Source organism: Coregonus clupeaformis, chromosome 9 (genome assembly GCF_020615455.1).
Source record: "Coregonus clupeaformis isolate EN_2021a chromosome 9, ASM2061545v1, whole genome shotgun sequence".
Lineage (NCBI taxonomy): Eukaryota > Metazoa > Chordata > Actinopteri > Salmoniformes > Salmonidae > Coregonus > Coregonus clupeaformis.
The window spans coordinates 43,913,472-43,928,107 of record NC_059200.1 but is presented as its reverse complement, the minus strand read 5'-3'; the positions used below and the strand labels follow the sequence as shown (position 1 = coordinate 43,928,107).

Here is a 14,636-nt window from a genome sequence, read left to right as displayed (position 1 = left end):
TGGTATACAGCTGAGGGCAGGGCCAACCATCAGTGTCTGCATGGCTTAACTTGCAAGCACCCAACAGAGCGTTGCTTCCAAAATGTAACACTAGATGGCAACCAAGCTCCACATGGCATCTGCATGTCCTTTCATGTAGCACAAAAGTTTAAACTGAACTTGAAATGCAGCCATGTATTTGAAATCTTCTTAATGTAGCTAATAATATTGGTTGGGATGTATATCCATGGAAATGGGGACATATACATGTTCTGTGCTTAGACCAGCTTTGAGTATACACTGAGTAGACAAAACATTAAGAACACCTTCCTAACAATTCATTAGGGCATGGACTCTACAAGGTGTCGAAAGCATTCCACAGGGATAGTGGCCCATTCTTGATACACATGGAAAATTGTTGAGCGCGAAAAACCCAGCAGCATTGCAGTTCTTGACACAAACCGGTGTGCCTGGCACCTACTACCAGTGTATATTTGAGAGACATTCTCAGCTAAGACAATGAGCATGGTTGACCCCGTTGCTAGGAATGACAAGCTGCTTTCACCACTCTCATTAATAATAATACTACATGTATTACATTTGTAAAGCACTTTTCATTATACAAGAATAATCTCAAAGTGCATAAAATAAAAATAGACAAATACAGTCAGGTCCATAAGTATTTGGACAGTGACACAATTTGCATCATTTTGGCTCTGTACGCCACCACAATGGATTTGAAAGGAAACAATCAAGATGTGCTTTAAGTGTAAACTTTCATCTTTATTCTAAGGGATTTGTCAAAATGATTGTATGAACCGTGTAGGAATTACATAGCCCCCAAGTTTTAGGGGCTCAAAAGTAATTTGACAAACTAACATAATCATAAATAAAATTTTGAGTTTTAATACTTGGTTGCAAATCCTTTGCAGTCAATGCCTGCCTGAAGTCTGGAACCCATAAACATCACAAGATGCTGGGTTTCTTCCCTGGTGATGCTCTGCCAGGCCTTTACTGCAGCTGTCTTCAGTTCGTGCTTGTTCTTGGGGCGTTTTGCCTTCAGCAAGTGAAATGCATGCTCAATTGGATTCAGGTCAGGTGATTGACTTGGCCATTGCATAACATTCCACTTCTTTGCCTTAAAAAAGTATTGGGTTGCTTTCGCAGTATGCTTCGGGTCATTGTTCATCTGCACAGTGAAGCGCTGTCCAATGAGTTTTGAAGCATTTGGTTGAATCTGAGCAGATAATATAGCCCTAAACACTTCAGAATTCATCCTGCTGCTTTTGTCAGCAGTCACATCATCAATAAATACAAGGGAACCAGTTCCACTGGCAGCAATACATTCCCACGCCATTACATTACCTCCACCATACTTCACAGATGAGGTGGTATGCTTCGGATCATGAGCAGTTCCTTCCCTTCTCCATACTCTTCTCTTCCCATCATTCTGGTACAAGTTGATATTTGTCTCATCTGTCCATAGAATGTTGTTCCAGAACTGTACAAGCTTTTTTAGATGTTTTTTGGCAAACTCTAATCTGGTCTTCCTGTTTTTGAGGCTTACCGAGGTTTACATCTTGTTGTAAACCCTCCGTATTTACTCTGGTGAAGTCTTCTCTTGATTGTTGACTTTGACACAGATACGCCTACCTCCTGGAGGGTGTTCTTGATCTGGCCAACTGTTGTGAAGGGGTTTTCACCAGGGAAAGAATGATTCTGTCATCCACCACAGTTGTTTTCCATGGTCTTCCATGCCTTTTGGTGTTCCTGAGCTCACCAGTGTGTTCTTTCTTTTTAAGAATGTACCATATAGTTGATCTGGTCACACCTAATGTTTTTGCTATCTCTCTGATGGGTTTGTTTTTATTTTTCAGTCTAATGATGGCTTGCTTCACTGACAGTGACAGCTTGACATATTGAGGATTAACAGCAACAGATTCCAAATGCAAATGCCACACTTGAAATCAACTCTAGACCTTTTATCTGCTTACTTGTAAATGAACTAATGAGGGAATAACACACACCTGGCCATGGAACAGCTGAGCAGCCAATTGTCCAATTACTTTTGGTCCCTTAAAAAGGGGGGGACCACATATAAAAAGTGCTGTAATTCCAACACCGTTCACCCGATTAGGATGTAAATACCCTCAAATTAAAGCTGAAAGTCTGCACTTTCAGCTCATATTCATTATTTAATTTCAACTCCAATATGCTGTGGTAGACAGCTAACATAATAATCATTTGGTCAATGTCCAAATATTTATGGACCTGACTGTATATCTGACCATATCATGAAAGCAACAATCAATGTCTAGGAGGAAGATTGGCCAGTTGATAGAGATGAGTCTTAAGGCCTGCCTTAAAAGCTCCAACAGTCTGAACAGCTTGGAGATTATCTGAAAGGGAGTTCCATAGGTGTGGTGCGTGGGAGGAAAAGGCACGGTTGACGGAGCTGTGAAGCGAATGGCACCTCCTTACCTTCAGGCTCTGATCAGACCCTACACCCAAACGAGGGCACTACATTCATCCACCTCTGGCCTGCTAGCCCCCCTACCTCTACGAAGCACAGTTCCAATGGTGGAACAAGCTCCCCCACGACGCCAGGACAGCGGAGTCACTGACCGCCTTCCGGAGACACTTGAAACCCTACCTCTTTAAGGAATACCTGGAATAGTATAAAAGTAATCCTTCTACCCCTCCCCCACAAAAAAAATAAATAAAATAAAAAGTGGTTGTCCCACTGGCTATCCTAAGTTGAATGCACCAATTTGTAAGTCGCTCTGGATAAGAGTATCTGCTAAATGATTTAAATGTAAATGTTGACGCACCCTTTTTAAAGGCTATTGAGATGCATTAAAATGAGAGATTGTTATTGGACAAGTTCAGGTACTCCTTCCTGTTTCGGCTGGTTTCTAGTGAATACGACGCTGATTACATTATGCTTCTGAGAGAATACACATGGTATTTAAGCCAGGCTTGTTAATAACTCATTAGAGTGGGCCCTTGCCCTCTCAGTGTCCCCAAAGGCCCCCCTGTGACAGCAACACAGCCAGCTGAAACCCATTGATATGGAGAGAGGAACGGTCAGGCAGCTGGAGGCCCACCGGAGGCCATTCTAGGCTAGGATGCAGGGAGGTAGCCTACAGTCAAAATGCTAATGCTAACGTGGTTCAGTAATATCGATTCAGCACACCAGCGATAGCTAATCAACATCTGCGGCACCAAGGCAACCACAGGCATCTCACCGTAATCCTGTGGGCGAACGAGAAAACAGTGAAAGTTCATTGTGAATTCCACCTCTCTCTGGATAAGCTCAGACAACCAATTCCGCCACTGCATTAAGCATGCTCCATGATATGCCGCTCTCTTCTTGCCTCATTATTTAATGTCAGATTTTGTTAGGCTCTCCCAGAATCTTTGTACTCATGCAGGTCCTTTGATATTTAAGTGTTAAAATATGAAAATGTCGTAGGGAGAATGCCATGAAAGTGAGAAGCAAACTGCCGTTTTGAATAGACAGTTGGGTAGGTTACAGAGCATATCTAATGTTCTTTACTTCAACATTTCAACTGTCCAGAACTTTTATTTTCAACCTTCCTGCAACAGTTAACTAATGTTAATTGGTCAGATATACTGTATAACCTTAGTGTAATAAGTGAAAAATAGCAATTCTGATGGATATATAACTCAATGTTGGGTCACCACTATACAGCAATCGCACAATAAAGTTTAGAAATTGAAATTGTGAGATTGACTGTGGGTGGGCATCGAGAGAGAGAGATGTATTTTTTCACATTTCACTTGCTTTGGCAATACAATACATTTCCCATGCCAATAAAGCCCATTGAATTGAGAAAGCGATAGCCACAGTCAGTGAGCATTAAGTAGTAATCAGTTATATTGTGGAGCAAGCTAGCACAAGGCATGAGGGAGTCAACTAGAATTCCGTTTTTATGTTGAGGTCCAAGAATTGAAAGGTACAATCCGGGATCTGTTCAATGGTCATTTAAATTTTTGATATTTACACATTGATTCTTGAAGAATATAACTCATTATAACCACGGCTGCATAAGTGTGACTACTTTATACAGCAAAGCGATGTCAACGCTGGTCAAAATAACGTTGCATGGTTTCCATTTGAGTTTTGATAGAGAAAACAAGACTGTGCATAGAACATAACCATGTTGAGATGCTCTAAGTACTTGTGTTTTCTCACTCAACTTACTCAATTTACAGCAGAATGAGAAATGAAAACAGAATCCTTTGAGAAATGCTTGGAACTGTACACCCTCTTGCATTCTAGAGTAGGTTTTAAAGAGACAGTTTGATTATTTCCTGCTCCCTCTAAGAAGTCACCTCACAATAGCACAGCTTTCTAAGGTTGTAATTTCATTAGGAGAATGGAAGTGGCAGTGCACTCGGCTCACAATAGAGGGAATGCAAATAAACATGGAGACAAGGCAATCCAAAAGCACACCTTATTTCCTACATAGGGTATTACTTTTGACCAGAGCCCTATAGGCCCTGGTCAAAAGTAGTGCACTATATACGGAATAGGATGCCATTTGGGACGTAACCACTGTAAACACACTGCCTTCTAGTTAATTAGGGTTCAGACAAAGTAGTTATATTAAATACTAATATGTTCTGGTATTCTGATTGTGAGGCTTTTACTACATTTTTGTAAAAGGAGACAGTAGCTAAGGCTCCTTATTAAAACATAAAAATAGCTAATAAAAACATTATTATTATTATTAAGGTCAAGTGGACTAACAAACTCTCAGCCTGAGATTGGCTCCGGGGTGAAGTTTCCCCTAGTTAGAGATCTAGGATCAGGTTCCCCTCCCCTAATCCTAACCTTAACTATTAGTTGGGAAAATGCCAAACTGACCCAAGATCAGCGTCTAAGGGCAGCTTCACCCTACAGTACATCAACACATTCTGTCAGCTACACTTGAGCTATCAATAAAGGCTTATTGAATACCACATTTAATGGTTCTCTTATGCATCTCAGTAACCAGTGTTTGACATGTCAGACACATCAAGCATAGGGAAAGTCATCTAAATGAATTCAATTTCAGTCGGCACATCCAGAACGAATCTATGAAGATCATTCCATCCCTACTTGTCATTTTAGGCCAGAGAAGCATTTATGTGGCATGATACAAATGGCACAGATTGAAACCAAGAGAAGCAATATTCTGACAAATGGTTGAAAAAAAAACAATAATCCGATTTACAAAATCATATTTATACTGATAAAGTCTTATGAACGAACCTACCAGGTACAACCCTAAATCCGTAAACATGGGTACCCTCATAGATATCATCCTGACTAACTTACCCTCTAAATACACCTCCGCTGTCTTCAACCAGGATCTCAGCGATCACTGCCTTATTGCCTGCGTCCGTAACGGGTCCGCGGTCAAACGACCACCCCTCATCACTGTCAAACGCTCCCTAAAACACTTTAGCAAGCAGGCCTTCCTAATTGACCTGGCCCAGGTATCCTGGATGGATATAGATCTCATTCCGTCAGTAGAGGATGCCTGGTTGTTCTTTAAAAGTAATTTCCTCTCAATCTTAAATAAACATAACCCATTCAAAAAATACAGAACTAAGAACAGATATAGCCCCTGGTTCTCCTCAGACTTGACTGCCCTTGACCAGCACAAAAACATCCTGTGGCGTACTGCATTAGCATCAAATAGCCCCCGCGATATGCAACTTTTCAGGGAAGTTAGGAACCAATATACACAAGCAGTTAGGAAAGCGAAGGCTAACTTTTTCAAACAGAAATTTGCATCCTGTAGCACTAACCCCAAAAAGTTTTGGGACACTTTAAAGTACATGGAGAATAAGAGCACTTCCTCCCAGTTGCCCACTGCACTGAGGCTAGGAAACACTATCACCACCGATAAATCTACAATAATCGAGAATTTCAACAAGCATTTTGCTACGGCTGGCCATGCTTTCCACCTGGCTACCACTACCCCGGCCACCAGCTCTGCACCCTCCGCTGCAACTTGCCCATGCCCCCCCCGCTTCTCCTTCACACAAATTCAGACAGCTGATGTTCTGAAAAAGCTACAAAATCTGGACCCCTACAAATCATCTGGGCTAGACAATCTGGACCCTTTCTTTCTAAAACTAGCCGCCGAAATTGTCGCAACCCCTATTACTAGCCTGTTCAACCTCTCTTTCATAACGTCTGAGATCCCCAGAGATTGGAATGCTGCCGCGGTCATCCCCCTCTTCAAAGGGGGTGACACTCTAGATCCAAACTGTTACAGACCTATATCCATCCTGCCCTGCCTTTCGAAAGTTTTTGAAAGCCAAGTTAACAAACAGATCACCGACCATTTCGAATCCCACCGTACCTTCTCCGCTATGCAATCCGGTTTCCGAGCTGGTCATGGGTACACCTCAGCCACGCTCAAGGTCCTAAACGATATTATAACCGCAATCGATAATAGTCAGTACTGTGCAGCCGTCTTCATCGATCTGGCAAAGGCTTTCGACTCTGTCAACCACCACATTCTTATTGGCAGACTAAATAGCCTTGGTTTCTCAAATGACTGCCTCGCCTGGTTCACCAACTACTTCTCAGATAGAGTTCAATGTGTCAAATCGGAGGGCCTGTTGTCTGGACCTATGGCAGTCTCTATGGGGGTGCCACAGGGTTCAATTCATGGGCCGACTCTTTTCTCAGTGTATATCAATAATGTCGCTCTTGCTGCTGGTGACTCTCAGATCCACCTCTACGCAGACGACACCATTTTGTATACATCTGGCCCTTCATTGGACACTGTGTTAACAAACCTCCAAACGAGCTTCAACGCCATACAACACTCCTTCCGTAGCCTCCGACTGCTCTTAAACACTAGTAAAACTAAATGCATGCTCTTCAACCGAACGCTGCTTGCACCCGCCCACCCGACTAGAATCACTACTCTCGGCGGGTCTGACCTAGAGTATGTGGACAACTACAAATACCTAGGTGTCGGGTTAGACTGTAAACTCTCCTTCCAGACTCACATTAAGAATCTCCAATCCAAAGTTAAATCTAGAATCGGCTTCCTATTTGGCAACTATTTTCTGTTGTATTTTTGACTTTATGTTTTGTTTTACCCCATATGTAACTCTGTGTTGTTTTTAATCGCACTGCTTTGCTTTATCTTGGCCAGGTCGTAGTTGTAAATGAGAACTTGTTCTCAACTGGCTTACCTGGTTAAATAAATGTGAAATAAAAAAAATAAAAAAATAAGACTTACAGAAGTGTGCTTCAACTGGATGACTCTTCAACAGCAAATAAAACAGCAGACTACTCCATTTTAATGTAAACCTTTGTCAAATACCTACATCAATGTCTTCATAAGTGTCAGCACAGTTTGAAATATCGCTTGTAAGTTTGATTTTGACCTAATACAAAACAAACCCTGCTCTACCTCTCCTTTGTGAAACAGCCCAGCATTGCTGCCACATGCGCACAACACCATTTCATTAATACTGATCTAACAAGCAAAATGATGATGATGCTAAATGCATTTTATTTTTGTTACGTCACTTTTTTACTGAAAGTGCTCTATCTTGAAAACTTTACTGCTGGCCTGCACCATTTTTGGGGACCATATCAACACTGGACTAATGAACAAAATACAAAATATGTTTTATTGAGTAAAGTGATCCTTTAAATGTCTTAACCTTCAATGCATCTTGTATTCTGTTCGTATTGCATTAGGTTGGTCCAAATTGAACAATATGGATGACGCACAGTTGAACTAATCTGGTCCGAATAGCATGCACTTTAACACCTCATGCCTTATTCATGGTTGCCATCACACTCCCCAGTTCTTCTGATTGTATTCACAGATACGCTGCTCATGCATAAATGATAAACAAGCTGAAATAATAAATAAGCCCTGCACAAACAAGATAAAAGATGACAAAGTGCTATTACTAGGAGAAAGAGAAAACAATCAATAAAGTACAAACAATTGTATGCTTACCACTAACGGAATCTTGATAATTATCATATAAAGTGGACTCTCAATACCTATATTTCAATTGATGCAAAAAGAGTCTACTGCTTTTCTTGTTGATGTAATAATATGTCTATTATTATTGTTATTATTATTGTAACTCCCACGGAGGCCAATTAGGAACTACTTTAGTTTTCATAACATAATGCAGATAATTGAAATTCTAAAAAAGCAAGCAAACATTAACGAAGGTGGAGGCCATCCTGATCCAGAAGGGAAATAGAGCTTGGGGGTTCAACTACAATGTGATCAGGGAGAGCTAAGAAATAGATATATTGTCAAGCAATATGATATGTATATCTAATATCTATGACCAGTGAAATCACCACTTGCCCCTTAACACTGCGATCACACCAACCACCGGCTTCACAAAAAGTGTGAATGCATTTAGTGTGTTTGATTGTGTTTGAGTGTGTCTGAGTAGTTGCTATAGGCTTCAACATACCACTTTTAAAACCACATTTACAGAATACCGTGATGCTTTCAGAGAAAATACATTCACTTATAACAACATTGCCTGACCTCGGGAGGGAAAAAAGTCAAAATGTGTTTGTGAAAGATAAGGCAAGCAGGTTTGGACTGGATCAGACCCCCTGGATTGAGAGGGAGCCCAAGGGAGGAGAGGCATGCAGGCTTACGAAGAGCGAGACCTTTGAGAACGAGTGAGAAAGTGAGGATAGGAAGAGAGTAGGGACATGGATAGAGAGGTAGGAGAGGCATGCAGGCTTAGAAGAGCGAGACCATTTGGAACGAGTGAGTGTGTGAGGACAGGAAGAGAGTAAGGGCATGCCATGCCATGCCATGCAATACATTGCAAAGCTATGTCATGCAGCGGGTAGAATACCTGGTGATCTCGGAGTCAGGAAGCAGGCCTAAGTGATAGTGAGGGAAGGGTATGGAGTGGAGGAGGCTTTTGTCGCACTCCATGGGGGAATAGCGGCGGGGAGAAGGTGTTTTGTCACACAGTTTGTTCACAGTGCTGTAAACTGGTTCAGGAGGCCTGGGGTAGGAGAATAGAGCAGAGAGAGTGGTTAGTACAGAGAGTAGAAGCAGACAGACAGACAGACAGAGAGAAAGAGAGAGAGACAGATAGACAGACAGACAACACCTATGTTATGGGAGTGGAAAAGGAAGAAATCAACCTTTAGTTGGTTTATCAAGCATTTACATGTGCACTCAGGCTTTTGTTGTTTTACATGCAAAACACCTACTGTATTTTTTTCATATAGATTTTGGATTCCACAAAAATATCCGCATTCTTCCACCCACCATGCTGTCGACACAGAGAGCCCTCCTGCAGTCTTCCACTTCACTAGTTTCAAGTTTGAACTTCACTACACAACAAGCTAGCATTAGCATTAGCGCTCCAGTGAGTTTTCCATCTGCTTTATCTTTGAGATTAAGCAAAAAGGTCCAAACTTTTTTTTTGTATGAAACAAAGTGATTTGCACCATGATAGTACCAGGAAAGAAAAGCCTACTAACATCTGTATGGGGTGGTGTCTGGTGACAACATATTGGGAACTAAAATCTATATTAATTACTGAACAATCTGAAAATCTTTAAGCTTCATTTATTTGTGGTTAGAGTGTCCGCCCTGTGATGGGAAGGTTGGGTGTTCGATCCCCGGCCGAGTCATACCAAAGACAAAAAAATGGGACCCAATGCATCTCTGCTTGGCACTCAGCATTAAGGAGATAGATTGAGGGTAAGGACCTCCAATAGACTAGTGTCCTGTTCAGGGGGTGTAATGGTATAAAAAGCTACTACAGGCACAGGAGATAGGCTTCTGTACCTATGAGCCATTCCTGCTAGCTCGTGCAAGGCTACTTACTTACATCACTAAAGCCCTTTTACGGCCCTTTGAAAGGAAACACTGATATGATAACTGTAACAGGGATGCATATTCAGACAGCACACATAAATTACATTTTTTTTTATATACTTGAGCTTAGGAAACTGAGCAATACATAAATAGCCGCCTCTTTATAACGCATATTGTTGAAGAAAAGTTTCAAATTAAATCACTGACAGATTAGGTTTATTGGTAATTTTTGCACTATTATTTTGCACACAGAAATATATGTTACCCACTGTATATGCGGTCTTGCATTAGAGGACAAAATGAGGACAACAATGTATCACAGATGGAATGGGAGGACAAACATGAGGGTCAGCAGCCATTTTGAAATGTCTCACCTCAACTGGAAGTGCTGCGACTCAAACCTGTGACCCTCCCCGTCATCTATTGAGGCATTTCTGATTGGGGAAGAGATGAGACCAATAAAGGAAGTGCAATAACAGAGTCAGAATCAGAGTGGCAATACGAAGGAAAACTGCAAAAAGGATCAGATTTTACTTGGTTTTATGGATTAGAATTACGAATACCAAAGCTTTATATTTAAAATATACACTACCAGTCAAAAGTTTGGACACACCTACTCATTCAAGGGTTTTTCTTTATTTTTACATTGTAGAATAATAGTGAAGACATCAAAACTATTAAATAACACATATGGAATCATGTAGTAACCAAAAAAGTATTAAACAAATCAAAATATATTTGAGATTTTTCAAAATAGCCACCCTTTGCCTTGATGACAGCTTTGCACACTCTTGGCATTCTCTCAACCAGCTTCATGAGGTAGTTACCTGGAATGCATTTCAATTAACAGGTGTGCCTTCTTAAAAGTTAATTTGTGAGATTTCTTTCTTTCTCACAGACACATCTCAACATCAACTGTTCAGAGGGGACTGTGTGAATCAGGCCTTCATGGTGGAATTGCTGCAAAGAAACCACTACTAAAAGGACACCAATAAGAAGAAGAGACCTGCTTGGGCCAAGAAACACGAGCAATGGACATAAGACTGGTGGAAATTTGTCCTTTGGCCTGGAGTCCAAATTTGAGATTTTTGGTTCCAACCGCTGTGTCTTTGTGAGATGCCGTGTGGGTGAACGGATGATCTCCGCATGCGTAGTTCCCACCGTAAAGCATGGAGGAGGAGGTGTTATGGTGTGGGGGTGCTTTGCTGGTGACACTGTCTGTGATTTATTTAGAATTCAAGGCACACTTAACCAGCATGGCTACCACAGCATTCTGCAGCGATTCGCCATCCCATCTGATTTGGGTTTAGAGGGACTATCATTTGTTTTTTGACAGGACAATGACCCAACACACCTCCAGGCAGTGTAGGGGCTATTAATCCAAGAAGGAGAGTGATGGAGTGCTGCATCAGATGACCTGGCCTCCACAATCCCCCGACCTCAACCCAATTGAGATGTTTGGGATGAGTCGGACGGCAGAGTGAAGGAAAAGCAGCCAACAAGTGCTCAGCATATGTGTGAACTCCTTCAAGACTGTTGGAAAAGCATTCCAGGTGAAGCTAGTTGAGAGAAGGCCAAGAGTGTGCAAAGCTGTCATAAAGGCTAATGGTGGCTATTTGAAGAATCTCAAATATAAAATATATTTTGATTTGTTTAACACTTTTTTGGTTACTACATGATTCCATATGTGTTCTTTCATAGTTTTGATGTCTTCCCTATTATTCTACAATGTATAAAATAGTAAAAAATAAAGAAAAACCCTTGAATGAGTAGGGATGTCCAAACTTTTGACTGGTACTGTTCTTTGTAGGCATTTAGCATAAAAGCCAAATGGAGAAATAGAGCATGCACATGTGTTTTTTTGTCTTTGACACAACAAACAGTTGGGGGCATGCTACATAGGATGGCACAAAGTGTTTGATCAGGGAGAAATGCTGGATTTGATAAACAAATACATTCCTTACAATAGAGACTATAAACAGGACCACCATGTGCCTAATTCCTCATTGCGAAAGGTTCATGATTGATATGGCTCAATAATGTAGCACCTTACGTTGAACTAATGTAATGAGTGAGTGAGCGATCAAATCAGTAATGAGTGCAGTACTTGTCCATTATGTGAGAATTTCTATGCATGTTTGTGTGCCGTTTATTTTTTTAATTTTGAGGGGATTATCTAATACACTTTATGTGCATTACTATTAAGAAAGTTGTTGTGGAGTGCACAAACATACACATATAATTCACAATGTATAAGTGTGTGTGTGTGTGATGCTCCGTTGGTTGCAGGGTTGCATTAGCCATTCTTTTTGCTCCTGCAGATTAAATCCGTGTGGTTGGATGTAAGCTCTGTGGCCCACTTTCCATCTCTCCCCATACTACGCCACCTCACCACCCCACCCCCTTCCGCCCCCTACTACCCCCACTTTGTGTCGCATGGCCCAGGCTCGTGATGCCTCTACTTGGCCACAGCTCTGAGCATGCCGCAGTACAGCACAGACCCAGATCTCGCTCTCCTCCTGCTGCTACGTTCCTGCGCTCTCTAGCTCACTTCTGAGCTTTTTTGATGAAACACGATCCGATCATAGCTCCCAGTTTGCTTCCTCTTGTAGAAAATGAATAGTGGGGAATACTTCCTATCAAGACACAATGAAGGATGCCTTCATTCTTCAAGACTTCCTTGATGGAAGCCCCACTATAAATTCTAAATTATTTTTCAACATTTTCCATTTACCGAATGGTGACAATAATCCCAATTCTTCCCAGTCCATAGACTACCTCTCTTAAAGAGCACCTTTATACTAAGTCTCCACAGCCTTATCGTTTTTACCCATTCAAGCGCAGCAGCTCATTGTTTTTAACTGCCTCTTGTGTCATGAGAGTAAGGTACCTTAAAGCCGCAGTTAAACTGACTACAACCACTCTTCAGCTACTTCTGTAGCTAGCTTTTATGAAATATTGAAATCAAACAAACTTAAATGTCTAATGTATCACAGATACATACATTTGAGGCCCATTCACCGTCTTTGTAGGCCACACGTAGATTGCATGTTGTGCTTTACAGTAACACTGCTATTGCAAGTATTGTTTGTCTAATCTAATGACAACAGAGCAGAGATAGTGACACTGACTGCAGATGCAGTTGAGATACGCTATCCTGTGGCTGAGGCTGGTCTAGCTGGTATCTCCGCAGCCTGCAGCACATACAGTGAGCTCCAAAAGTATTGGGACAGTGACAAATGTTTTGTTGTTTGGCTCTGTATTCCACATCTTTAGATTTTGAAATGATACAATGACTATGAGGTTAAACCCAGAGACCACCAAAGAAAACCCTTCTCTTTCCAATACAAACTGAAGAGATGAAATCAGAAGATCATACAAATTATTGTAAGATTAAATATACATTTTAAAATTAAAGAACAAAAAAATAAGTATATATATATATATATATATATATATATATATATATATATATATATATATATATACACATACACAGTGGGGAGAACAAGTATTTGATACACTGCCGATTTTGCAGGTTTTCCTACTTACAAAGCATGTAGAGGTCTGTAATATTTATCATAGGTACACTTCAACTGTGAGAGACGGAATCAAAAACAAAAATCCAGAAAATCACATTCTATGATTTTTAAGTAATTAATTTGCATTTTATTGCATGACATAAGTATTTGATCACCTACCAACCAGTAAGAATTCCGGCTCTCACAGACCTGTTAGTTTTTCTTTAAGAAGCCCTCCTGTTCTCCACTCATTACCTGTATTAACTGCACCTGTTTGAACTCGTTACCTGTATAAAAGACACCTGTCCGCACACTCAATCAAACAGACTCCAACCTCTCCACAATGGCCAAGACCAGAGAGCTGTGTAAGGACATCAGGGATAAAATTGTAGACCTGCACAAGGCTGGGATGGGCTACAGGACAATAGGCAAGCAGCTTGGTGAGAAGGCAACAACTGTTGGCGCAATTATTAGAAAATGGAAGTGTAAGGACATCAGGGATAAAATTGTAGACCTGCACAAGGCTGGGATGGGCTACAGGACAATAGGCAAGCAGCTTGGTGAGAAGGCAACAACTGTTGGCGCAATTATTAGAAAATGGAAGAAGTTCAAGATGACGGTCAATCACCCTCGGTCTGGGGCTCCATGCAAGATCTCACCTTGTGGGGCATCAATGATCATGAGGAAGGTGAGGGATCAGCCCAGAACTCCACAGCAGGACCTGGTCAATGACCTGAAGAGAGCTGGGACCACAGTCTCAAAGAAAACCATTAGTAACACACTACGCCGTCATGGATTAAAATCCTGCAGCGTACACAAGGTCCCCCTGCTCAAGCCAGCGCATGTCCAGGCCCGTCTGAAGTTTGCCAATGACCATCTGGATGATCCAGAGGAGGAATGGGAGACGGTCATGTGGTCTGATGAGACAAAAATAGAGCTTTTTGTTCTAAACTCCACTCGCCGTGTTTGGAGGAAGAAGAAGGATGAGTACAACCCCAAGAACACCATCCCAACCGTGAAGCATGGAGGTGGAAACATCATTCTTTGGGGATGCTTTTCTGCAAAGGGGACAGGACGACTGCACCGTATTGAGGGGAGGATGGATGGGGCCATGTATCGCGAGATCTTGGCCAACAACCTCCTTCCCTCAGTAAGAGCATTGAAGATGGGTCGTGGCTGCGTCTTCCAGCATGACAACGACCTGAAACACACAGCCAGGGCAACTAAGGAGTGGCTCCGTAAGAAGCATCTCAAGGTCCTGGAGTGG

At 41.6% G+C, this 14,636-nt stretch overlaps 1 protein-coding gene across 10 annotated transcripts in view; it reads right to left on the bottom strand.

The window, feature by feature from the left end:
- LOC121573994 (disks large homolog 2) overlaps nucleotides 1-14,636 on the bottom strand; it is a 324,395-nt gene that overhangs the window by 51,397 nt on the left and 258,362 nt on the right. For all 10 annotated transcript variants that reach the window (XM_045222647.1, XM_041886461.2, XM_045222648.1 and 7 more), the window contains 2 exons: nucleotides 10,223-10,282; nucleotides 8,869-9,024 (listed from right to left, as the gene is read on the bottom strand). In XM_045222647.1, the coding sequence (XP_045078582.1) occupies nucleotides 8,869-9,024; nucleotides 10,223-10,282 (216 nt within the window). The remainder of the gene's footprint in view (nucleotides 1-8,868; nucleotides 9,025-10,222; nucleotides 10,283-14,636) is intronic.